This window comes from Galleria mellonella, unplaced genomic scaffold (assembly GCF_026898425.1).
Source record: "Galleria mellonella isolate WM207_F2 unplaced genomic scaffold, CSIRO_AGI_GalMel_v1 utg232, whole genome shotgun sequence".
Lineage (NCBI taxonomy): Eukaryota > Metazoa > Arthropoda > Insecta > Lepidoptera > Pyralidae > Galleria > Galleria mellonella.
Window position 1 is genome coordinate 78,081 of NW_026442046.1, and position 25,086 is coordinate 103,166.

General features: G+C 40.3%; 2 protein-coding genes across 2 annotated transcripts; one reads left to right on the forward strand and one right to left on the reverse strand.

Annotated features, from left to right (window-relative positions):
* Positions 1-33: 33 nt before the first annotated feature.
* Positions 34-14,317, reverse strand: LOC128200678 (sorting nexin-7-like). The gene is made up of 10 exons (XM_052894819.1): positions 14,197-14,317; positions 12,293-12,438; positions 10,995-11,114; positions 9,374-9,515; positions 8,136-8,218; positions 6,954-7,045; positions 6,290-6,418; positions 5,003-5,226; positions 3,270-3,312; positions 34-2,040 (listed from the first exon to the last, which is right to left on the reverse strand). The coding sequence occupies exons 2-10, from the start codon at positions 12,431-12,433 to the stop codon at positions 1,668-1,670; spliced, it is 1,347 nt and encodes a 448-aa protein (XP_052750779.1). The 5' UTR covers positions 12,434-12,438; positions 14,197-14,317; the 3' UTR covers positions 34-1,667.
* Positions 14,318-17,906: 3,589 nt separating this feature from the next.
* On the forward strand, positions 17,907-24,104 carry LOC113518996 (cyclin-dependent kinase 9). Its single transcript, XM_026904073.3, has 5 exons — positions 17,907-18,879; positions 21,061-21,146; positions 21,317-21,454; positions 21,801-21,880; positions 22,641-24,104. The coding sequence occupies exons 1-5, from the start codon at positions 18,195-18,197 to the stop codon at positions 22,858-22,860; spliced, it is 1,209 nt and encodes a 402-aa protein (XP_026759874.1). The 5' UTR covers positions 17,907-18,194; the 3' UTR covers positions 22,861-24,104.
* The last annotated feature ends 982 nt before the right edge of the window (positions 24,105-25,086 follow it).

A 25,086-nucleotide genomic window follows, 5' to 3' on the forward strand; every position in this document is an offset into this window, starting at 1 on the left:
TGAATATATGTACAACGGAATGAAAGTACAAAATTACAAAATCACTATTTTTATATTTCAATAAATAATTTATACACAATAGAATTTACATCGAAGTATTGCCATATTTACATGAAACATTATTACATTATTGCCCGCTACTTAAATCTAGTTCGGATTGCTTTAATATTGTAGCCGAATGGTAAGCAATTCAGCGGAATCGGGTATTCTATTACTAAATTACTTGCCAACCGACTAAATTAGTGCCTCACTAAAGCAGCCCGAACAGGACAAGACATGCGAAGCGTTTTTTTTTTTTTTTTAATGTGATTATTATTTTTAAACATTGCATGTGATCATCTTGTAATTAATACATTTTAAATACATTTTTTTTTTATTATGGAATCGATTAAATTAATAATAACATTAGGTGTACATCACTATTGCTTTATATATTTTTAATTCATCGTTTACTTACTTTTTTTTTACAATTTGAACACATTCCATTTTCAAAATATTGGCGCCAATTCGGTTAGGAGTCTAGCCAATTTGATATGATTCATGTTCTACATCTTTGTCGCTGGTTCTTAAATAAAGAATTATTACTTTTCAACCGACTTCAAAGAGGAGGTTTCAATTCTGTGGTATTTTTTTATGTACGTCATCTCATAACTCTGGTCAGTTATAAAACCGATTTGGGAATTTTTTTTCTTCTGATAAGAGAGTGCACTTATACATTGGTCCCATAGGAATTTTATCGAAATCCATTCAATCGTTTAATTTTTACATCATAATAACTAGTATTGTTACAACTGAAGTCTGTTTTGTGACGAGACACAAGTTTCAGAGGTTTTATTATGAAAATAATTGATCACACATTTAGAATAAGCCTCGAGTACTAGACGAAAATTGTGCGTTTCTCTTCACGCAAACTGTATTCTTTTTACGAACAAACAAATGTCAGGTTGTTTAAAATTTTCAAATGACAAACGGATTTAATGCTAAATTCGGTGATTCCAATGTGTAGATACTTCACAAACAAAATTTCGACAGCCTTCCTATTTAGGGAGTTAGCAATAAGATAAAGAGTGCCAACTTTTGATAAATCTCAAAATCACCATAATCAACTTAAAAATTATGGGGAAAGGGGACTGCTAGCAATGCAAAGCCATCAATGATATGGGCCAACTGACCTGCTTTCATCCTCACCTATCACCCTTCACTGGTGCCCCTTCAGCGTATACCGATAGCACAGGCGGTGTTACCATTCCATTATCATCCATTTAAAAACTGGTGGACGCCCCATCAACACACCATGTACTCTTTTCTGTAGACATCCCGTCATCCGTACCTAATAGACCGGGATACCTTAAATACTGTACAGCGAAACATAAGATTTGGGGGATTGTTAATAATGGGGTTTTGCTAGCAATATAGTTTATCACAACGACCTACACGTGGTTCCCCTTGCTGGTTAATTCCTGATGAATTCATCACGATGGGCCAACTGCCCTGTTTCATCTATCCCTATCACCCCTCACTGGTGCCCCGCCAGCGTATACTGATAACGCAGACGGGGTTATCATTCCATTATCACGCATTAAAAACCATAATTTACCATTCCTTGCTCACCAATTAAAATAACCTCAAAACTTTTTTATAATACTTAAAAACACGGTATCACAGAATCATGACGAGAGATCCACATCCGAGAAGTCCCTTAGTGGGTCCTTGTCGTTCCTCAGCTCCGTGTCGCTGAGTTCTGGCCTGTCCTCCGTGTCCGTACTGGCCAAATCCTCAAAATCCCTCTCGGTCTCCGTGGGAGTGCCGCATTTCGACGGTGACAATTTCTGGACTGCGTTCTTTGTCACAGTTTTGAATATATCGTCGTAGTTCGCCTCTGTGGACAGTTTCAACGCGTTCTCCCACGCTTGGGACATCTGTGTGTATATAAGGACTTGTCTCTCGGCCAACTGGAGTAATAGCTTCTTGACTTCGCTGTGCGTCTTTGGTATCCAGTCTGATAGTTCGGAACGGAGCGCCTCGGACGCTTGCTCTAGCCTGGAACAAAAAGAAATGAAGAAATTGAGAATTTTGTTACCAATAAGATGGTAAACAAAAATACGGACCACCTGATGGTAGGCGGTTACCATAGAGGTGGAGGTTTGTTAGTAATGGGGTCTAACAGCACCATTTGCTTGCACAGTCTTGGTTAATTCTTGTGGAATTCGTCACTATCAGTTAACTGACCTGCTTTCATCCTCGCCTATCATCCCTCACTGGTGCCCCGCCAGCGTATACTGACTGATAGCGCAGGCGGGGTTACCATTCCATTATCATTCACTAAGAATCATTCAAAAATCGTTTTTATACAGGTACACCCTGCATAAAAATAATTATAGATTAGGTCAGGTTGGTAAAAACTGAAACAGTGATTCCAGACCCTTATTGTGAACTAAAAACCAGTGGAAATTCTTTTTTTTCATTTAAAAGTAAGTTTTTTTTGATGGGTGAAAATAGTATGGTAACCCCGCCTGCGCTAACGGGATACGCTGGCGGAGCACCAGTGAAGGGTGATAGGTGAGAATGAAAACAGGCCAGTTAGCCCATCATGATGAATTCATCAGGAATTAACCATGATAGTTTCCAGGTGGAACCGCGAGGAGGTCGACCTGGTTGGGTATATTGCTAGCAATGGGATTCTCAGTCTCCATTATTAACAATCCCTTTCCCCCCGGGGTAAAGAGGTTTCTTCAGGGTCGGCAACGCGCGCGTAATACCTCTGGTATTGCAGGCGTTCATAGGCTACGGTAACCGCTTACCATCAGGTGGGCCGTATGCTTGTTCGCCACCTCAGTGGTATAAAAAAAATCATATAATTTACGATATTATGTCATAGTATAAAAAGAACAAAATATTTTACAGTGTAACACTATTAAATACCAAAAAACAACAATGCAATACACGCATTAAAATGCTGCCGCGACGCGCGCAGTCAGCCGTGCGAGGTGAACGCCGCGAGCGTACGACGCTACGTACTAGGAGGCGGCACTGACCGCTGACCGCTGACCGCTGACCGCTGACCGCGCGCTGTACGCACGAGTATCGCGCCTCGCGGCCATCGTAATATTGCAAATACATTGCGCCGCGTCGACACTGAGTATCGCTAATTATACGGCTGCGGTGCATTACCGGCGGGAGAACAATATGCCATCTGATTCAGAACATTCATCTGAATCAGCTGTTCTCGTTTTGCCCGACCTGTGCCATACACTTGTATATAAACATACCTGTTATGCAATTCGTCCGTATTATTGCCCGCAACGTAGGACGCTGTAATAAAAAAAAAACTTTCAAAAACTCTGAATATACTTTCAAAAATTGTAAACAATGCTGATGGATAAGCATGTGGTCCCGGCATAGAATGGACCACCCGTTCCTTTCCCGTGGGAGTCGTAGGAGGCGACTAAGGGAACTTAACAGTCAAGGGATGGGCGGCAGCGTCCCTCTTAAGACACCGTCAAAGCCTAACAGCGGTTGCCAACTCGCCAATCGTAGCAACACCAGTTATTTTAATTTATAAATTAAACTGCTGGATCGATTTTGATAAAACTCCCATGAAACCAATCTGTAAGTATATATTTTCAGATAAAAAGAGAATTTTCCAAATCGGTCCACAACTGACGAAGTCATAAGGTGACGAAATTGAAAAAAATCAACCAAATTTAGATACTCATTTTTTTTGAAGTCGGTTGTAAACACCACGATCCGTGCCTGTCACAACCACAGACGCAAGTGGCGTCTGTACACGTGACAGTGTGTGCGTGTGTAGTTAGGGTTGGCACGCGCAGATGTATTGTATGTTTTTTTTATACAACTTAGAATGGCAAACAAGCTGACGGCCCACCTGATGGAAAGTGATAACCGTCGCCTATAGACATGAGCAGTACCGTGGACAAAACAGAGTATACTGTTTCGCCCATGATACCCCGCATGCGGTGCCGTTCCTGAGGACTCGGGTGTTATTCCTCTGTACCCAGTAAATTCACGCCATATCCCACCCTTCAAACCGAAACGCAGCCATGCAAACACAACCGCTTCACGGTTGAAACACGAACGGGACAGAGGTACCCAAGCAATCGACTTTTGTACAGTCTCCCTCTGGTTTGAGCTATGACGTTGTTCTCTTCGTACCTTGATTTTTTTAATAATATATAATAAATCGCCTTGCGTGGTCCCGGCATAAAATAGGCCACTCCTTCCTTTCCCGTGGATGTCGCAAGAGGCGACTATTGGAGAGCGAGGGATGGGCAGCAGCGTCCCTCTTAAAACATCTCCAAAAGCCTAACTGCGGTTGCCAACCCGTCTACCAAGCGTGGCAATTACTGGTAAAACTCCCCTTATGTTATGGGGAAGGCTTATGTCCAACAGTGGACAGTTAGTGGTTGAAATAACAAAACAAATTCAAGTTAACTCAAATTCAAATAATTTATTTATGTATCTATCGCCTAGCTCTGAATGCAATTTCAGCCGAGAGGAACGTGCGAGGAACACAGCTGAGGGCCTACCATGAAATGTTTTCCGAAATTTCGGAGCCAAACGAAACAGAATTGCATGCCTACAATTTTAAGGCAATTAAACAGATGCGAAAAAGTTTTGTCACATGGCCCTTATAATGTCAAATGTCTTTTTAAAGCAAATAAATATTTCATTTCATTTCATTTCATTTCATTTCAGAAATTTGATGTCAAAATTACATAATACATGCCGTTTGGAAATATTACAAAATGTTAAAATATCGCTCCTTTGGACTTTTATGATAGGATGTATGACGAACGAAATGTTAAACCCCATTTATTGGTCCGATTTTGGTATAAACAAAAAACAAAAACACGAAATCGAGTCCGAAATTTTGGAATTTCATTTCATTGTAGACCCGCAGATCGTCCCTCGTGGTGTCGCCCACAATGAGTGATGTATGCGTGAATGATGATGTGTGAGTATAAAGGAACAACAGGAGAACCGTGCATGGCGTCCCGCTGGCGGATCTTGTGCGCGTGCGCGGCGGCGGTGGCGGCGAGCGGCGGCAGCAGCGCGTGCAGCGGCGCGCGCGGCCGGCCCCCCGCGGCCGCCGCCGCGCTGGCGGAGGCCGCGCCCGCCGCCAGCGCGGCCGCCGCGCGCCCCGCCACCCCCGCCCCCGCCCCCGCCCCGCCCGCCGCACACCACGCCTCGCACGCCCGCCGCAGCCTGCGCCGCGCCACACAACACATAGTGAGCATCTAAGCGCCGTCTCCCTGGACACCATCGCATACATCCGTCGCGATGGAACCGCCCTGACATTTCATCCTCACCCATCACTAGGGTTGCCCACTTTTACTTTACAAGAAATAAAATATATATAGATCTGAGTCGAAATTTGAACAGTATTTTAGAAAAATAAAAAAATAATTTCTCGATTTAACGTTTTAGATACATATATATGCCTCACCACAATTATAACGAAAAATAAATGAGAAACTCACTTTTTTATTTGAAAAAAAAAAAAAAAACAATGTAATACTGTTTTTAACAGTACAGTTGGCAACCCTACCTGTCCCCTCTCAATAATACCCCACCAGTATATACCGACAGCAAAAACGGGGTTACCATTCCATTGGCATCCATTTATAGAAAATAGTAAAACACCATTGTGTTATAGGGCTTTACCACCAAAGCAAATTAAATTACTTGTCATAACAAATTTACCCAAAAGCATTTTTTTTTTATACAACTTAGAATGTCAAACAAGCTGACGGCCCACCTGATGGAAAGTGGTATCTGTCGCCTATAGACATGAGCAGTACCGTGGACATAACAGAGTATACTGTTTCGCCCATGATACCCCCCATGCGTTGCTATTCCTGAGGACTCAGGTGTTATTCCTCTGTACCCAGTAAATTTACACCATATCGTACATACACACGAAAATACAAATCTTTCCTCTTTATAATATTAGTGTAGATACTGTTAGCTCGGGTAGGGTTACCATTCCATTATCGTCCACTAAAACATAGAATGTGGGGTCCCGGCGTACAATGGGTCACCCCTTCCTTTCCCATGGGTGTCGTAAGAGACGAGTAAAGCAGTTTAATCATCGAGGAACAGGCAACAACGTCCCTTTTAAAACATCATTAAAACCAGTCAGCAACTGCCAATCCGCCAGCCAAGCGTGGCAACTGCTGGCAAAACTCCCCTTATGGGTGAGGCCTATGTCCATCAGTGGGCTGGTCAAGGGCTGGCATGGCGACGATGATTCGAATAGAGTACTCACCCCATGAGCTCAGTGGCGACGCCTGCGCATCCTTTGTGCAGTTTGTTGGTGAGCGCGCACAGGGTGGTAAGTTTCTGCTGTAACGCTAACAAGTAGTCCGCCGCCGCTATGAACTCTGGGTCTTTCACTCTGCAAGTAAATAGACAAAACTTTCAACCATCGTACGGCTCGCCATCGACAGGGAGTTCACCCTCATACCCTACAGCCTAAATGGTCGCGTACAACGTGGTTTCAGAGATGTTTCCTCCCACGAACACTCAGGTTATGGAATGAGCTCCCTGCCGAGGTTTTCCCAAGGGACTACAGCATGGGGTTCTTCAAAAGGGCAAGTAAAGAGGTTTCTTCAGGGTCGGCAACGCGCGCGTAATACCTCTGGTATTGCAGGCATTCGTAGGCTACGGTAACCGCTTACCACCAGGTGGGCCGTATGCTTGTTTGCCATCTCAGTGGTATAAAAAAAAACAGCATTTAACTGACTTTTACCTGCGACTCCGTCTGCACGACTCTTAATCTTCACTATTAATAATCCCTTCTCCTTAACCCATTGCTAGCAACCATAGGCTACAGTGACCGTTTACCATCAGACGGGCTGCATGCTTTACCACTTGGTATAAAGAAAATTCCTCCCGCAGTGGGACGAAGCTGGTGATGTGGTGGCAGTCACCTGGCGCCGTTCGCTGGCTTGGTGTCCGCGCTGCCGTACAGTGCGCTGCTCAACCCCCACAGGCTGAGGGCGCTGTGATCGCTCTTGAATATCTGAGAACAATATGTAATTCCAACTCTTTATTTAGGAATAATAAAAACAATATATACTTATACATATATTTGATATGTTTATTTATTTTTTTATTTTTTTTATGCTACTTAGAATGGCAAACAAGCTGACGGCCCACCAGATGGACAGTGGTAACCGTCGCCTATAGACATGAGCAGTACCGTGAATATAACAGAGTATACTGTTTCGCCCATGATACCCCCCCCCCCATGCGTTGCCATTCCTGAGGACTCAGGTGTTATTCCTCTGTACCCAGTAAATTCACTGCCATGTCCCACCCTTCAAACCGAAACACAGCCACAACTGCTTCACGGTTGAAACACGAATGGGACAGAGGTGGCCAAGCAATCGACTATTGTACAAAGTCCCCCTCTGTTATTAAGAGCCTATACCGAAACACAGCCGTTGTTTAATGACATCAGCCGTTAACTGTCCATTGCTGGACATAGACTTCCCCCTTGTGGGTTTTTTTTTGTGAGTGTTAATGGAATGGTAACCCCACCCGCGCTATCGGTATACACCGGCGGGGCACCAGTGAAGGATGATAGGTGAGGATGAAGCAGGTCAGTTAGCCCATCGTGACGAATTCAACAAGAATTGTTCACGATGGTTTCAGGGAGAACCACGTGGAGGTCGACCTTATAGGGCAAATTGCTAGCAATGGGGCTGTCAAACTCCATTGCTAACAATCCCTTTCCCCCTCCCTTGGGTGGGTTTATCTGTAGTTACTAAATTTGACAGGCGGATTTAACCGCAGTTAGGCTTTAGAGATGTTTTAAGAGGGACGCTGCTGCTCATCCCTCGCCCTCCCTTAGTCGTCTCTTACGACACCTACGGGAAAGGAAGGGGTGGCCTATTCTATGCTGGGACCACACGACTTGTCCACTGCTGGACATAAGCCTTCCCCATAGACCGCCATGAAGAACGGTCCTGAGCCACCTGCATCCACTGATTGCCTACAATACGCTTACAAGCGTCACTCCATCTAGTAGGTGGGAGGTCGGCTTCACTACGTTTGTCGGTACAGGGTCGCCACTCAGTCATCTTTATTCATATGTATATATAACTGACCTTATCCAACTCTTCGTCAGGCGTCGTCAGGAACAGCTTGAAGTCCTCGCTGTGTGTGAAGATGGGATGCTTTGCAACTCTATCTGAAAATAAATATTGTTTTAAATTTACTAGCTTGTGCCCGCGACTTCGCGTGACCCTGGATATGTTTGCTGATGTGTGGACGACGTCCTACCAGGGTACATTGCTAGCAATGGAGATTAACGTCCCCATTAGGGAAGGAAGGGATTGTTTTTTTTTTGTTGGGTGAAAATGGTATGGTAACCCCGCCTGCGCTAACGGGATACGCTGACGTAGCACCAGTGAAGGGTGATAGATGAGAATGAAAACAGGCCAATTAGCCTATCACGATGAATTCATCAGGAATTAACCATGATAGTTTCCAGGGGAAACCGCGAGGAGGTCGACCTGGTTGGGTATATTGCTAGCAATGGAATTCTCAGTCTTCGTTACTAACAATCCCTTTCCCCCCAAAGGGAAGGGATTGTTAGTAATTAGGAGGTTAGTTCCCTTTGCTATCAATATACCCTGTCAGGTTAGCCTCCACGCAGTTCCCCCAGGAAAACATCCTGACTAATTTATCGTTGAATTCGTCACGATGGGCTAAATGACCTGCTTTCATCCCCACCTATTATCCCTCACTGGTGCTCCGCCAGCATATACCGATGGCACAGACGGGGTTACCATACCATTATCATCCATTACAAAATATATATATTTCTTTATTTCTTTAAAGTGAAGCTGTGGCCCATCAACGTTTAGAAATCCTCGGAACGGTGAGGTCGCTCCGTGAGGCCTGTGAAGATCCCAGGAAGCTTCTGCGCTTCTGTACGGAGCTGGGCTGGCTGCACTAGCCACGACTCATACGCACAACGGTCCAAATGAGAGGCTAAGCGCGGAAAATAGAGTCCTATTTACATTGCATTTACACTTGCAATGCTGTTAGTGTTGCGGGTGATCATGGCCGGCGGTAGTCACTTACCATCAGGTGAGTCCCATGCTCGTTTGCCCCCTGTGTTGTAAACAAAGGTACACATAACGGACATAGATACATCTCCTCAGCCGTATACTCTTGACAGAGCAGCCGTGGTTTTTATAATGATAGTGGAACGTCGATGAGGCCCTCCCTCGCGACTGAGGTACTCGCAATGTGTCACCATCTACTTCTGCTCACAGCCATAAATATACCATATACTAACAATCTCCCCCCCCCCTAATAAATAAATGACAGTACTCACTCAGGAACGCGTCCAGCGCTATAGTGCGCACAGCGACGAAGGAGGGCGAGTACCTATCGAGCTGCTGCCGCGCCGAGTGCAGCGGCGGCAGCGCTGGAGGGGCGATGAACGGGTGCGCCGCCGACAGCCTCTTGTGGAGTACCTGCGACAAATTGCGGCACTTTCTAAAATAAATATAGAGCCGTGTGGTCCCGGCATAGAATGGACCGTCTATTACTTTCCCGTGGGTGTCCTAAGAGGCAACTAAGGAAATATAATGGTTAAGGGACGAGCAGCAGTGTCTCTTTTAAAACATCACCAAAACCTAACTGCAGAATGGGGGGGAAAGGGATTGTTAGTAATGGAGACTGAGACTGAGAATCCCATTGCTAGCAATATACCCAACCAGGTCGACCTCCTCGCGGTTCTCTCTGGAAACTATCATGGTTAATTCCTGATGAATTCATCATGATGGGCTAATTGGCCTGTTTTCATTCTCATCTATCACCCTTCACTGGTGCCCCGCCAGGGTATCCCGTTAGCGCAGGCGGGGTTACCATACCATTTTCACCCATCAAAAAAAAAACCTAACTGCAGTTTTTTTAGTGGATGACAATGGAATGGAATAACCTCGCCTGCGTTAACGGTATACGCTGGCGGGGCATCAGTAATAGATGATAGGTGAGAATGAAAAGGCAGGTCAGTTAGCCCATCGTGATGGATACACCTAGCATTCAGCACGATGGTTTCCAGGGGGGGATCACAGGGAGGTCGACCTGACAGGTTATATTGCTAGCAATGGGACTGGTAGTCCCCATTACTAACAATCCCTACCCCCCACCTAACTACAGTTGCTAAGCGTGACAACTACTGGCAAAACCTTTCCTTATGGGGAAGGCATATGTTCAGCAGTGGACAGTCAGCGGCTGGTACGGTACAGATGGAGTGACAACCTCAAATCCATTACAGAGACTCAGTGGATATAGATGGCTCAGGACCATTCCTTATAGCAGTCTATGGGGGTGAGGCCTATGTCCAGCAGTGGACGCATAATAGTTGAAATGATGATGATTGGTATAGGTGCATCTCGCTAGAACTGTTCATATAGGTATACCAGGGGTAGCCAACCGGTCTCTCGCGACTATTAGTCCAGTGGATGGTGTCAAGGCGAACAATATAATATATCGCTAATGTAGCGGAGGACGCTCGGACGCGACGCTCGCACTAATATAAACAAGTAGTCGCCGAGAAGCAGTTTCAGTTTTATGTTCTCCCTCTTAATACAATAAACAATACTGCAACACTACACGCTCGTGTACTGAACTGTGTCGTCTCATTTGTGATCTCAAGAAGTATGTATTTGGTGGATCGCACAGGGTTTCGTCAGTAAACAGTAGATCTTGGGTCTGGTCAAGTCGGCCACTTCTGGTACATAGCAACAGACGAATAAAATGAGTGTTTGCGCATCAAAAAGATGCAGAAATTATAAAACAAAATAAATATAGAAGTTATAAAGGAACCATTAAAAACTATTTATCACGCAAAACTGTATGAAAAAATTGCCCCATCTTTTCTAGAAGCATTTGTATGGAGAGTGTCTCCATAATCAAAGTACAATACGTGATATATGTACGGTGCGTACCTTGAAGTGGTTGTACCGGCGGCGAACGTACGGTGGCGCCCTCCAGCGGGCACACACGCACCGCACGCGGTAAGTCACGAACGTCTCTAGTGTCGACAGCTGCTTCATTGGCGCGTCAACCTGTGCACCACGCGGACAATAGTTAGATAGATACTCTTTATTGTTTCCTCCATAAGATTACAATAGTAAACTTATTATAGATACAAACAATTACAAGAAATGATCACAGTGAGACAACAATGGGCGACCTTATCGCTGAGAGCGATCTCTTGCAGACAACCTTTGGATGGAGAGGAGTAATTATAAACAGTTTGGTTGACAATGTTAATTGAAGGAGGGGGGGGGGGATTAATAATTCAGACTACAAGTCCTATTGCTAGCAATTAATCATATCAGGGCGACATCGACCAGTCGTCGAAACCATCATACCGAATCCCAGGTGTATTTTTTTTACGGCTGAAAATGGTATGGTAACCCCGCCCGCGCTAACGGGATACGCTGGCGGAGCACCAGTGAAGGGTGATAGATGAGAATGAAAACAGGCCAGTTAGCGCATCATGATGAATACACCAGGAATTAACCATGATAGTTTCCAGGTGGAACTGCGAGGAGGTCGACCTGGTTGGGTATATTGCTAGCAATGGGATTCTCAGTCTTCATTACTAACAATCCCTTTCCCCTCTCCAAGGTGTATTCGTCACGATGGGCTAACTGACCTGCTTTCATCCTCACCTGTCATCCCTCACTGGTGCCTCGCTAGTTTATACCGATAGCGTAGGCGGGGTTACCATTCCATTATCATCCATTAAAAAAACCCGCATAATCATTTTAATGAATAAAATCCCAGATACTTTGATTTTAATACTAAATTATTAAACTGATTTTGACCATTGTTCTATAAAAAAAAGTGTACAAAAGTCGTTTGCTTGGGTACCTCTGTCCCACTCGTGTTTCAACCGTGAAGCAGTTGTGTTTGCATGGCTGTGTTTCGTTTTAAAGGGTGGGATATGGCGTGAATTTACAGGGTACAGAGGAATAACACCTGAGTCCTCAGGTATGGCAACGCATGGGGAGGTATCATGGGCGAAACAGTATACTCTGTTATGTCCATGGTACTGCTCATGTCTATAGGTGACGGTTACCACTTTCCATCAGGTGGGCCGTCAGCTTGTTTGCCATTCTGTTTTATACTGTTTCGCCCATGATACCCCCCATGCATTGCCATTCCTGAGGACTCGGGTGTTATTCCTCTGTACCGTGTAAATTCACGCCATAACATAAAAAAAAAATACAATTACCTTAACAGCTATGTCATATCCATGCTCCATGATGAGCGGTATCCCCTCCACGGCGTCGTCGGTCACGCTCGGCGCCTCCGTGTCTTCGGCGCCGTCGGCGTCGTTCATGTCCAGCACGGCGGAACTGCTCTCACTTGCCATGTTTTCTGTAAATAAGCCATAGGTGTATTTATTTATTTATACTTTTGCACACACACATTGACTGTTATTGTAATTTTTACAAATCTGCTGATCAGAAATCTAGCCTAAAATGACAATTTTTTTTTATAATGAGTGATAATGGATTGGTCACCCCGCCCGCGCTATCGGTATAAACCAACGAGGCACCAGTAGAAGATGATAGGTGAGAATGAATGCAGGTCAGTTGGCCCACCATGATGAATTCGACAAGAATTAAACATAATGGTTTCCATGGGGAACCACATGGAGGTCAACCTGAGAGGGTATATTGCTAGTAATGGGGCTATTAAACCCCATTACTAACAATCCCTTTCCCCCCAATTGTAAAATGACAATTTGGTTTAATAACATTATATTATGTAGGTATATTGTATGTGTGTGTATGTATGTTTAAGTATATGCATGTATATTTATAGGATTAAATATAATTTAATTTTGCCCAGTTTGTTTAAAAATTATCACAATATTGTACACCGCTGTATCCGCTGACATTGATGCTCCTTTCCACTTTGGCTGTTGCGGAAGAGAACTCTATTAGAGTTAAGCTCGCCTTTGTACATTTGATTACCTCTGTCATATTCTTATAACTGGTGTGTACAATAAAGAATTAAAAATAAATAAATATTACTAAAAGCTCTAGTTACCATTAAAAAACATAAAAAAAAAACAAACAAAATATTATTTTATTTCTTGAATATAAATTATAATTTTTGTTAATTATAAATGAATTAAGTTTTTAAAATATAAAATGTCTTGTGGTTGTTTTTTTTTTCTAAACTGAATAATTTATATTATAAATACTGCAGCCTGCTGTTTACATCAGGTAGACCTGATAGGGTATATTACTAACAATAGGGTCATTATGATGACCTGGTAGGGTATATGATGATGAGGATCATTACTAATAATCCTCTCCCCCTTCCTTCCAAGGGATTTTTCTTTGTAATTGATGATAATGGAATGGTTACACCACCTGCGCTAACGGTATACACAAGGCGGAGCACCAGTGAGAGGTGAAAAGTGAGAGTGAAAAGGCAGGTCAACCTGATAGATTATATTGCTAGCAATGGGACTAGTAGTTCGCATTACTAATAATCCCTTTTTCTCCTTCCCAAAGTGGGTGATAACACCTCCTTGTGGGCGCAGCAGACCCAAAGGGGGACAGTAAGAGATCCGAGATAAAAATGGGGGATGATTTGTTGAATTTGAAGTAATACTGGTTTTTAAGTAGGTGACAAAATGGGGGCGCTAAAAAATAATTTGTTCTCAAAGTGAACAGTAGACAAAATAAGTTTGGGTACCCCTGCTATAGGCTAACAAACATAAAAAAGATCAAACGAATTGAAAACCTGCTTTTTTGAAGGCGCTTAGAATATTTACATTTATAATATTAGTGGGTCAGTAAGAAAGATTAGATCCAAGTCGACTACCGTTATCATAATGAATCAAAATTGGAACAAAAACAAAATTTGATAAACAAATGAGTAAATTCTATTTACATGAAAACGGATATGTGTTGGGGGCGTAACATTAGTTCGGTTCGTTTTTTACCAACTTTATAATACAATATGCAGTGTAATTATAGAAAGTCACTGATTAAAACAAAACGATGCCCTACATTTTCGATCGATACCATCAGATACAAAATTAGATTTTTAATAAAAAAAATTACCTTTGCAAAAGGAGAGATAAAGTGTAATAATAATAAAATGACAAATAAATACCTTACAGATGAGTAAATTGTCTTGTTTTTATATTATGGACAAAAGGAATATTTAGAAAACATTCACCAAATGACAAATTGACAATACTGACATACAGATTATAGCAAAACAACGAAGAAACAATCCAGATTAATGACTATGACAGAGTGGTGACAGCCAGGAAGACAATTTTTGTTCGTGTATTTATGTAATTCTACTATTATAGGTCATAAACGGTTATCACTAATAATGTTTAAAATCAATACCTACCTATATAAAAGATAGTCTTATAAGTGTCAATAAATGCATAATTTGTGTTGCTTATTGGCTTATAAGTTAAGCCAATAAATAAAGTTAAGCGTTTAACTGTGTATGAACTTTAAAAGTAACAAAAACAGCTTTGTCTATTCTATATTTTTTTTACAATGCGATACAGTTCTTACTGCATAAAATGATGATTAAGAGTCCTATTACAAAATCTTGTCGCTCAAATTTGGCTAAGGTGCATTGATTTGCACATGTGTATGTAACACACATGCGCAAAGGCAAATAAACGTGTAGCCAAATTGGGTATGGATTACATTTGAAAGAGTTTTGATACTTGTATTATTTTAATTAATAATGTGTTATTTTTTACTTAACTGCGTAACTTTAACGACTTGTTGGGTCTTTATAAATAACATGTCATTAGATTCGTCTTAGTTAATAAAGTACTAATAGTGTTCATAAATTAGTATTATTGTTATATTATCCCCAGAGGGATGACGTCAAGCAGGCGGCCGGTCGTAAAATTGAAAGCCAAAACCTTGGGTAACATGGGTAAAAACATATTAATAATATTAATTGGAATAAAGACAGGAAGATGAAATGATTAAAATTTATTTATTAATGTTCTTTATTGCACTAAATATTACAAATATCACACAAAAAATATAAACGATAAATACAAGATATTTTAAATATATATATAATATATAAAACGTTATTGACAAATTTACTTGTTCTAAATATTTTACTTAAGTAAGCAAATAATATAGACAAAATAATACAATCCCAAATTTAATAACTACTACCAGATGCCCAGAGGAACTCTTTAATTTTTCGTGATTAAAATATTCAAAATGTTGACCGGGGATATAAGGGACCACCATGGAAAATTTCATTTAAATCAGTCCAACAGTTTCGAAGATTATAGCCCGTACAAACAGACAGTCAGAAAAATAAAAATTTTGATAAAATCTAGATCTGGATTCTATTTTACTTCTAACATTCCCCTGACTTAGGTTTAGCGTTTTTTCTATGTACAGACATTCGACCGCTACAGTTTCATTACATGTATTGTATCTCATATTAAGTAAAAGTAAAACAAAGTTTTATTAGAAAATAAAATTCTTTGAACCTAAGTACCTATCTTAGTACACATCACTCACCTTCGATTTGCCGATGACATAGTAATTATGGCGGAATCCTTGGAGGATCTGGATACTATGCTCAATGACCTCAATGGTGTTTCTTAATAGGTAGGTCTTAAGATGAACATGGACAAGACTAAGATTATATCTAACGTCCATGTCACACCTATGCCGGTTACGATTGAGAACACTACGCTCGAAGTTGTCGATGAGTATGTATACCTGGAACAAGTTGTCCGAATGGGTAAGTCCAACTCCGACCGAGAGATCAGCTAGCTGGGGCAGCGTTCGAGAAACTACGCCACATCTTTTCATCCAAAATACCTCAGAATTTAAAGACGAAGTTTTTTAACCAGTATGTGCTGCCAATGATGACTTATGGAACCGAAACATGGTCCTACACTATTGCTCGTATGCAAAAGATACAAGGTATTCAGCTGGTTATGGAGAGAGCTATGCTCGGAGTCTGTTTGCGTGATAAAATCTGAAACAAGGATATCCGCAAAAGAACCAAAATAACTGACATAACCCGAAGAATAAGCAAGCTGAAGTAGCAATTATGCAGGATAGATGCGGCATAGTATTGTTTGCAGACGATACTTCATTGATTTTTAAAGTTAATAGAATGACTAATAATTATGACGATGTAAATAGTGCTTTGCGGCGTCTCCTGCACTGGTTTACAACTAACAATCTTATGTTAAACGCTAAAAAAACAAAATGTGTCAATTTCTCTCTGTCTAAAAGTTTTAATACTAATTGCAATATTAAGTTAAATGACGAATCTCTCGAATTTATAGAATCTACTGTCTTTCTAGGAATCACACTAGATAATAAAACACAATGGGGTGCACAAATTCAAAGCCTTGCAGCGAAACTAAGTTCAGCAGCTTTTGCCGTGCGTAAGGTTAGACAGTACACTGATACTGATACTGCTAGATTAGTCTATTTTAGTTATTTTCATAGTTTACTCTCTTATGGAATATTACTATGGGGAAAAGCGGCAGATATTAAGAATATATTCATATTACAAAAACGTGCCGTTCGAGCGATCTACTGTATGAAGAGTCGTGACTCATTAAGAGAGAAATTCAAAGAGGCAAATATTCTCACCGTTGCTTCTCAATTTATATATTCAAATATCCTATATGTTCATAAGAATCTTGACTTATTTCCAAAAAACAGCAATATTCATAATATTAATACTAGATTTAAAGACAAACTTGCTGTCCCCAAGTATCGTTTAGAAAAAGTTAATAGGTCTTTTATGGGAATAGGTATAAAAATTTACAATAAGATACCAAAGGATATGTTGGAATTACCCTTAAATAAATTCAAAACATCTGTTAAATCATATTTACTGAGCAAAGCCTATTACTCACTAAACGATTACTTGAATGACGAGTGTGCATGGCAATAGTTGTTCATGCACTGAATTTTCATTTAACGTTAGACATAAACACCTATATAAATATACATTGTAAATAAACTGGCTTTAAAAAAAAAAGTAATTCAATTGAGTTTCTTGCCAGTTCTTCTCAATTGGATCTATATACCGAACTGGACGGTAGGGAAAAAAATAAAATTATAATGTAAAAATTTGACATTCATAAGCGGCTAAAATGTCCTACATGAATAAATGATTTTTGAATTTTGAATTTTGAATTTCAATGGGCTGGTCACATAGCTCGAAAAACCAACAACTGAAGAGGTAGAAAAGTTCTTGAGTGGCGACCAAGTAATTGTAATTATTATAAAAATAAAGATATTACATTTTAATATAGTCACTATAAATGAAACTAATTTGATTTTACATGAAATCTAATATTTTTTTCTAGCGAAGGAACTGAGTTGCGAGCTTGACATTATTTTGATGGGATTATATTATAAAGAAATATTTATTTGCGTGCGTGTTAAAAGAAAAAAACACCTTAAAACTATGTGTAGGTTAAAATAAAACATTAAATTAGGAGATTTAAAATTGTTGTGATAATTCTATATTCTTATCTTACCGTATCTACTAGAGATGAAACCTTATTAGAATCGTCACATACTTACATAAATTTATGGATAATTAAATCAATATATAAAAGATGTATTGTAGATTGGAAAATTAATTAAGACCTTGGTTTAAAGGTTTAAATCGACAATTTGTTTAATGAAATGAACACATAATTTGATTTTGTGCCTATTCACCCCAGTTTATGGTAGGTCTTCCCTTTTCTTTAGTCTCTCTAATCTAGTTTTTAGTAAAGTTTACATTTCTTATTACGTGATCTGTGGTATGTCTTAAATTTATTATCTGTTTTATTTATGCTTTTAAATATTTTTCTACATTTCGCAATGTCTGTCTTGATCATCTTCAAACTGTTCCGTGGCGTTTTTTGATCGTTACATCTTTTCTTTTTAGTTAGACATTTTGTTTATTACCCACACAATTTAATTACCTTTTATTTTTTTTTCTAATCGTAAAATATTTAGTATTATATTGCGTATGCTTTCATTTCCTGTTTTAAAACATAATTTTTCAATATAATTGGGATGTCACACATTTCAAACTATTGAATTTTCAACATTCATCTACAAACCGCCAAAATTACTTCCAAAATGCAAAGCGTCAGCGCTCCTCGCGAGTCCGCTCCACCGGTCATCAGCACCAGTTCCACCATCTTGAACATGAGGGAAAAAGAGAAGTATATAGAGGAATTCGACTTTCCCTTCTGCGATGAGTCGTCTAAATACGAAAAAGTGGCGAAAATAGGGCAAGGCACATTCGGAGAGGTGTTCAAAGCGCGAGCTCGTAATAGTAATAAAAAATTCGTCGCCATGAAGAAAGTATTAATGGACAATGAAAAAGAAGGCTTCCCGATCACGGCGCTGCGAGAGATAAAGATATTACAGTTGCTCAAACACGAGAACGTGGTCAATTTAATAGAAATATGCCGGACTAAAGCGACGCTTCATAATAAATATCGCTCTACCTTCTACCTTGTATTTGATTTTTGCGAGCACGACTTAGCCGGCTTGCTGTCGAATGTAAACGTTAAATTCAGCTTGGGAGAGATCAAGAAGGTGATGCAGCAGTTGTTGAACGGTTTGTACTACATTCACAGTAATAAGATACTGCACAGAGACATGAAAGCAGCAAATGTATTGATTACGAAGAATGGTATATTAAAATTGGCAGACTTCGGTCTAGCGAGGGCATTCAGTGTGGCAAAGTCGGGACAAGCGAACAAATATACTAACAGGGTCGTGACGCTGTGGTATAGGCCTCCGGAGTTATTGTTAGGTGAGTTTTTCTTTGTCTTATCATAACCTACCTGCTGACTGAAAACAGGTCCAGAATTATAGAAAGATTTAATTAGATACTCTTTATTGTCCCTTATAAGAGATTATGGGTTGGTCCCAAAGATGGTTGACGTCAGGCAGGTGGCCGGTCGTAAAACTAAAAATCAAATCTTTTTTTAATATGGATAAAATCATATTATGCCGACCCCAAATGATTGGGATAAGGGTAGGAAGATGATGATAAGAGATTATGGTGGTTATTTTAGTAAAAATATAAAAGAAAAACACTGAGGAAAAATAGGAAAACAAATGCCTAAGGCCTATGCCAAAGGGCCCTTTTGCATAATGTTTATTTTAATGGATGATAATGGTATGGTAACCCTGTCTGCTGTCCTGTCTATAGTGATAGCACTATATCCTGGCAGGGCACCAGTCAGGGGTGACAATTATATCATGGCGAATTCCATAGGAATTAACCACTGGTTCTCAGGGGAAACCAAATGGAGTTCAACACCATGTTGATGTTGACCTCCATTTGGACCACCGATCCTCCACCGCTCCACCGGTCATCAGCACCAGTTCCACCACACCACACACACACCACAACATGGGGCTGTTTTGTTTATAGTATAAATGAGTCCATTTAGGTAGGTAGGGTTGCTGGTCAGCAACCCTACCTGCGCTAACGGTAAATACTGGCAGGGCACCAGTGAATGGTGATAGATAAGAATGAAAACAGGCCAGTTAGCCCATCATGATGAATTCATCAGGAATTAACCATAAAAATAAAAATAAAAACCTCTTCACCTAATGTTCAAAGAACTGTAGTTTCTTGGAAAAGACTCAACAGGTAGCTCATTCCGTAGCCTTAGTGAAACCCTTTCTCTATCACATAACCCTATTTTAGGCTGTCCTCTTACACATTGGTCCATTTTCCCCCAATAACAAGTGAACATTAATAAAGAGGGAAGGATTGGCAGCAGTGGAGTCAAATTGCCCCATAACTGGCAATATATCCCATCAGATTGAGTTCCACATAGATCTCACTGGAAACCATAGTGGTTAAGTCTTCTAGAATTAATCATAATGTGCCAACTGACCTGCTTTCATCCTCACCTATCATCACTCACTGGTGTCCTGATGGTGATAACATTATATTTCCAGCAAGAGGTTTTTATTTCAGTCCTATTTTTTTTTTATATTTATTACTTCATAACTCAAACTTTTCTGAAGGGTGTGATATGGCGTGAATTTACAGGGTACAGAGGAATAACACCTGAGTCCTCAGGAATGGCAACGCACGGGGGATATCATGGACGAAACAGTATACTCTGTTATGTCCATGGTACTGCTCGTGTCTATAGGCGACGGTTACCACTTTCCATCAGGTGGGCCGTCAGCTTGTTTGCCATTCTGAGTTGTATAAAAAAAAAAACTCAGTTTTAAATCTATCTGGAGAAATCTTTTTTTATCTGAAAGGATATATTTACAGATAAGTTCTATAGAAATTTAATTAAAATAAAAGTAGTTTGGTTTTTAAATAAAATTAACTTTTTGTCACAGTTGAAGTTGTTTTTTTTTTTTTTTTTTTTGTGGGACACAGTCTTTAATTATCACACCTTAAAAATTCCATTAGTAATAAGTTTGAGGGGAGAGGTCTGGTAAAATCTCTTTTATCTCTTATTCTATATCATATCTAGAATAATTTCTTTTTCCTAAATATAGTTTTTCAGAAAGGCAATTGGGTTTTTAAAACTTATAGAACAAAATGTACTTTGTCTATGACCATTATAAAACTAACATTCAAAATTAGAATTGTCCTTTATTCTATCTCTGTGTGTTCATCATCACATCAGCTTTTAGCTGTCCACTGTTGAACATAGGCACTTCTAGTCTTCCCTTGGGGAGGAACGGTTACGCCAGCTGTTGCCATGTTTGACAGGCGGTTTGGCAACAGCAGGTAGCCTTTAGAGATGTTTTAAGAGAGAGCTGTTGCCAATCTCTCAACTATTAAGTTCCCTTAGACACCCACGGGAATGTAAGGGATGGCCTATTCCATGCCAGGACCACACTGCCAAAAGCTCATATTACTTGCTGGTAATATTGCTTTTAAAGAATATTTAGTTTTTAAAATTAATAGTATATTTTATGAGAATAGTACCATATATATTTATATTTGTAGGTGACCGTAATTATGGCCCACCGGTGGACATGTGGGGCGCCGGCTGTATCATGGCTGAGATGTGGACACGTTCACCTATTATGCAGGTGGGTTTTCAAATACTCTCATAAGGCCATTATTAAGTTTACATCATTAAATCCAATAACTTATTGTAGAGATCATGTTTTTGATTCTCCATTTATGTTCTGAGACAATTGGCAGTTCAGTTATTTTTATATTTAGACACCCTGTATATAATTGTTGACTTTCGGCGCAGGGTCCGACGGAGCAGCAGCAGCTGATACTGATCTCGCAGCTGTGCGGCTCGTGTACGCCCGACGTGTGGCCGGGCGTCGAGAACCTCGAGCTTTACAACAAAATGGAGCTGCCCAAGGGACAGAAGAGGAAGGTCAAGGTACTACTGGCAGCACTGAAGTCATCATAACAGGGATATTCAGGAAAGGGGTTTACACATATATGTGGATCCAATGTCTATGTGTTGATCCAATGTGTACATGTTGACCGAATGTCTATGTGTTGATCCAATGTGTACATGTTGACCGAATGTCTATGTGTTGATCCAATGTGTACATGTTGACCGAATGTCTATGTGTTGATCCAATGTGTACATGTTGACCGAATGTCTATGTGTTGATCCAATATCGGATATATTAAATATCGGTTAAATCATAAAAATAGGCGTGAGCGATATCGAAATAGGTGATGAATGGCCAGTGCTCTGACAAAATGTTTTCTTTCAGGAAAGGCTAAAGCACTACGTAAAAGATCCGTACGGCTGCGATCTACTGGACAAACTGTTACAGCTGGACCCAGCGAAGAGGTAAATACAATTGTTTCCTAATAGCCTAATGGTCCCGATACAGAATAGGCCACCCCTTTCTTTCCCGTGGGTGTTGTAAGAGGCGATTAAGGAAACTTAAAGTCGAAGGATGGGCAGCAGCATCCCTCTTGAAACATCACCAAAGCCTAACTGCGGTTGCAACCCGCCTGCCAAGCTTGGCAATTGCTGGCATACACCCCCTTATGGGGGAGGTCTATGTTTGGCAGTGAATAGCCCAGTATGGATCTCCAGTCTGTATGGTCCAGTCCAATCCAGGATGGATTTAACTTGGAATGGAAAATAAGTTGTCTGTTCACCTGCTGGACAGCGGTAACGATCGCCTATAGACATGAGCACTACCACGAACTTAACAGAGTATATTGTTTCGCCAATAATACCTCCCATGCGTTGCCATTTCTAAGGACTCATGTGTTACGCCTCTGTAACCTCTAAATTCACAGCCATATCCCATTTTTCAGACCGAAAAACAGACATGTAAACAACTGCTTCACGGTAGAAACACGAATGGGACAGAAGTGGCCAAGCAAACGACTTTTGTCAGTTTTCGAGTTATTTGCTATTACTAGCTAATTATCTGCATGTCGCAAGTGATTCAGACTTTTTCTATCTATTTCAATACTATCATTGTTCCATTCTTTAAAAACCTCTTCTGGGTAATAAATAGCTTGGGTGATAGAGGGCCACCCTAACTTTCCTTTTGTTTGGGAGGACCATATAGACTGGTGTTTACTTTTCTCAGATTCGATGCGGACACAGCTCTAAACCACGACTTCTTCTGGACGGACCCGATGCCTTGTGAGCTGGCAAACATGCTGGCCCAACACACACAGAGCATGTTCGAGTATTTGGCGCCACCGCGGCGGCCGGGGCACCTCCGGCATCATCACCACGTCGCAGGCGCTCAGCCGAAGCCGACCCAGGCTGTGCAGGACTCCGGCTATCAAGATAGAGTGTTCTAAATATGACTCATGTGAATAAATAGTACATTACTGCAGCGACCAGCAACTAAGGCATTGATGGACAAACGTGCAAATGTGGGCCGAGGCGTAGCCGAGGCACACATACGCGAGTCCATCAATGCCTAATTGTGGCCAAGGCTTGTATAGTACTTTTCTCAAACAATGCGCGGAAATCAAAAACACAATTTTACTTTTTAAGTTCGATGACGAATAACAAACAATAATAATTTTTCACGCGCCATAATGTTCCTTTGTTTTTTTTTTTCAATAAACAGCTTTCTATTTGCAAGCCAGTTCGAAATTTAAATAAAACCTTTTATTAGTTACCTCCTTGGTAGCCATGTTTCGAAGTAAAAGGTCATTCTATTTTTAAATTACAGGACAGATATAAGTTTACATAGTAATTTATCTGGCCGCAAAACGCGACAGATATGGATTTTCATACAACTCTTGCCGGCCGCTGCCCGCATGTATCTGGCCAGTACGGCAATTTTGATTTATCTCGAAGAAGATTGTCAAAATAATGCTCACATTTCCAAGCATGTTTGAGAAAAAGTAAATAAATGCTACTTGTTATATATTGGGATTTCAGTATGTAAGGGAATGCATATTTCCTTAACAATTGGTATTTGTGATAAACTTAAAACATTATATAGTTATTGTACAGAGTTAATTTGAATTAATCTGAATACTTTTTAGAGAATTTTGTAAGGTTGTGTCAGTGTAACTGAACAATTTTTTTAAAGTGATTTAATTAGAACACTACCAGAGGGAGACTTTGTACAAAAGTCGTTTGCTAGAACACCTCTGTCCGATTCGTGTTTCTACCGTGAAGCAGTTGTGTTTGCATAGCTGTATTTCAGTTCAAAGGGTGGGATATGGCAGTAAATTTACAGGGTACAGAGGAATAACACCTGAGTCCTCGGGAATGGCAACGCATGGGGTGTATCATGGGCGAAACAGTATACTCTGTTATGTCCACGGTACCGCTCATGTCTATAGGCGACGTTTACCACTTTCCATCAGGTGAAGTTTCCATCAAGAAGAAACGGCAAAATATATCGAGCCTTTATTGTTTCTAGATCTTTTGAGAGAAATCAGTTCAGTTCTGCTGTAACATTTATTAGCTATTTTAAAATATGTAAAATGACTGAAAATAATTTGTACATACGTCTACGATTTAATATTTAGTTCCTATAGTGATTGTTAATTATATTAAATAAGAGAATTATTGTAAAATTGTTGTCCAGTCTTTTATTTTCTAGTAACTCCGCTTCTGCGGGGGAAAGGGATTGTTAGTAATGGAGACTGAGAATCCCATTGCTAGCAATATACCCCCAACTAGGTCGACCTCCTCGCGTTTCCCCCTGGAAACTATCATGGTTAATTCCTGATGAATTCATCATGATGGGCAACTGGCCTGTTTTCATTCTCACCTATCACCCTTCACTGGTGCTCCGCCAGCGTATCCCGTAAGCGCAGGCGGGGTTACCATACCATTTTCACCCATCAAAAAAAAATAACTCCGCCTCTGCCCTCTCCCCCCACGGTGTTGCCTTGAGAGAGGCACTTCTCTTTACATTGTTACAAGAGAACTTTTTATTTAGAAGTTACAGCCGGTGCAACAAAATGGTAGAAGTACGAAAAATGCCCTGATGTGATAATTATAAATAATTTTCGAGCAAAAAATTGTATTAATATTATAAATTTAAGTAAAATAAAATTTATTTATTTATTATAGATAGATAGATATATCGTTTATTTGTTTGTTACTAATCACACACAACATGTACATAAGAATAGATAATACATAAAACAACATAAGATTTATAAAATTGTCTTATTACATGTGATCTGCAGCAATACAAAAAGGTCGAAGCTTATTTAGACAAACTTGACCTTAGACAACTTATTAGGCTCCATTTTTGGTATATTCATGTTAGACTGTAGTATATCAACCTATGTAGATGAAACTATGGTTACCCTTCTGTTACTGGCTAGTTGTACCTACGATAGATGTCATTCTGTATCTAAATAAAATTCTGCCTATTTTTTCCTTTGAACAATTGGTAATCTTATTTTTTTCTAAATATCTTCATAATAAATAACACGGACTCTATTTATCATAAAGATTCACACCTATTAAAATTACACCCGTATTCCACTCTGGTATTAGAAATTCATATCAGCCTTTCACTATCTACTATTGAACATAATACTCCCCTT

Bases quoted from the DNA above. Each gene is read 5' to 3' on its own strand.
- LOC128200678 (XM_052894819.1), bottom strand. From the start codon at position 12,433: ATGGCAAGTGAGAGCAGTTCCGCCGTGCTGGACATGAACGACGCCGAC. The intron at 3,313-5,002 runs GTTCTCCTGTTG...TTTTTATTACAG, and splicing joins CCAGCGGGACGCCATGCACG to CGTCCTACGTTGCGGGCAAT. The intron at 2,041-3,269 runs GTATGTTTATAT...TTTTTGTTCCAG, and splicing joins ACGGACGAATTGCATAACAG to GCTAGAGCAAGCGTCCGAGG.
- LOC113518996 (XM_026904073.3), top strand. From the start codon at position 18,195: ATGCAAAGCGTCAGCGCTCCTCGCGAGTCCGCTCCACCGGTCATCAGC. The intron at 18,880-21,060 runs GTGAGTTTTTCT...TTATATTTGTAG, and splicing joins GCCTCCGGAGTTATTGTTAG to GTGACCGTAATTATGGCCCA. The intron at 21,881-22,640 runs GTAAATACAATT...TACTTTTCTCAG, and splicing joins CAGCTGGACCCAGCGAAGAG to ATTCGATGCGGACACAGCTC.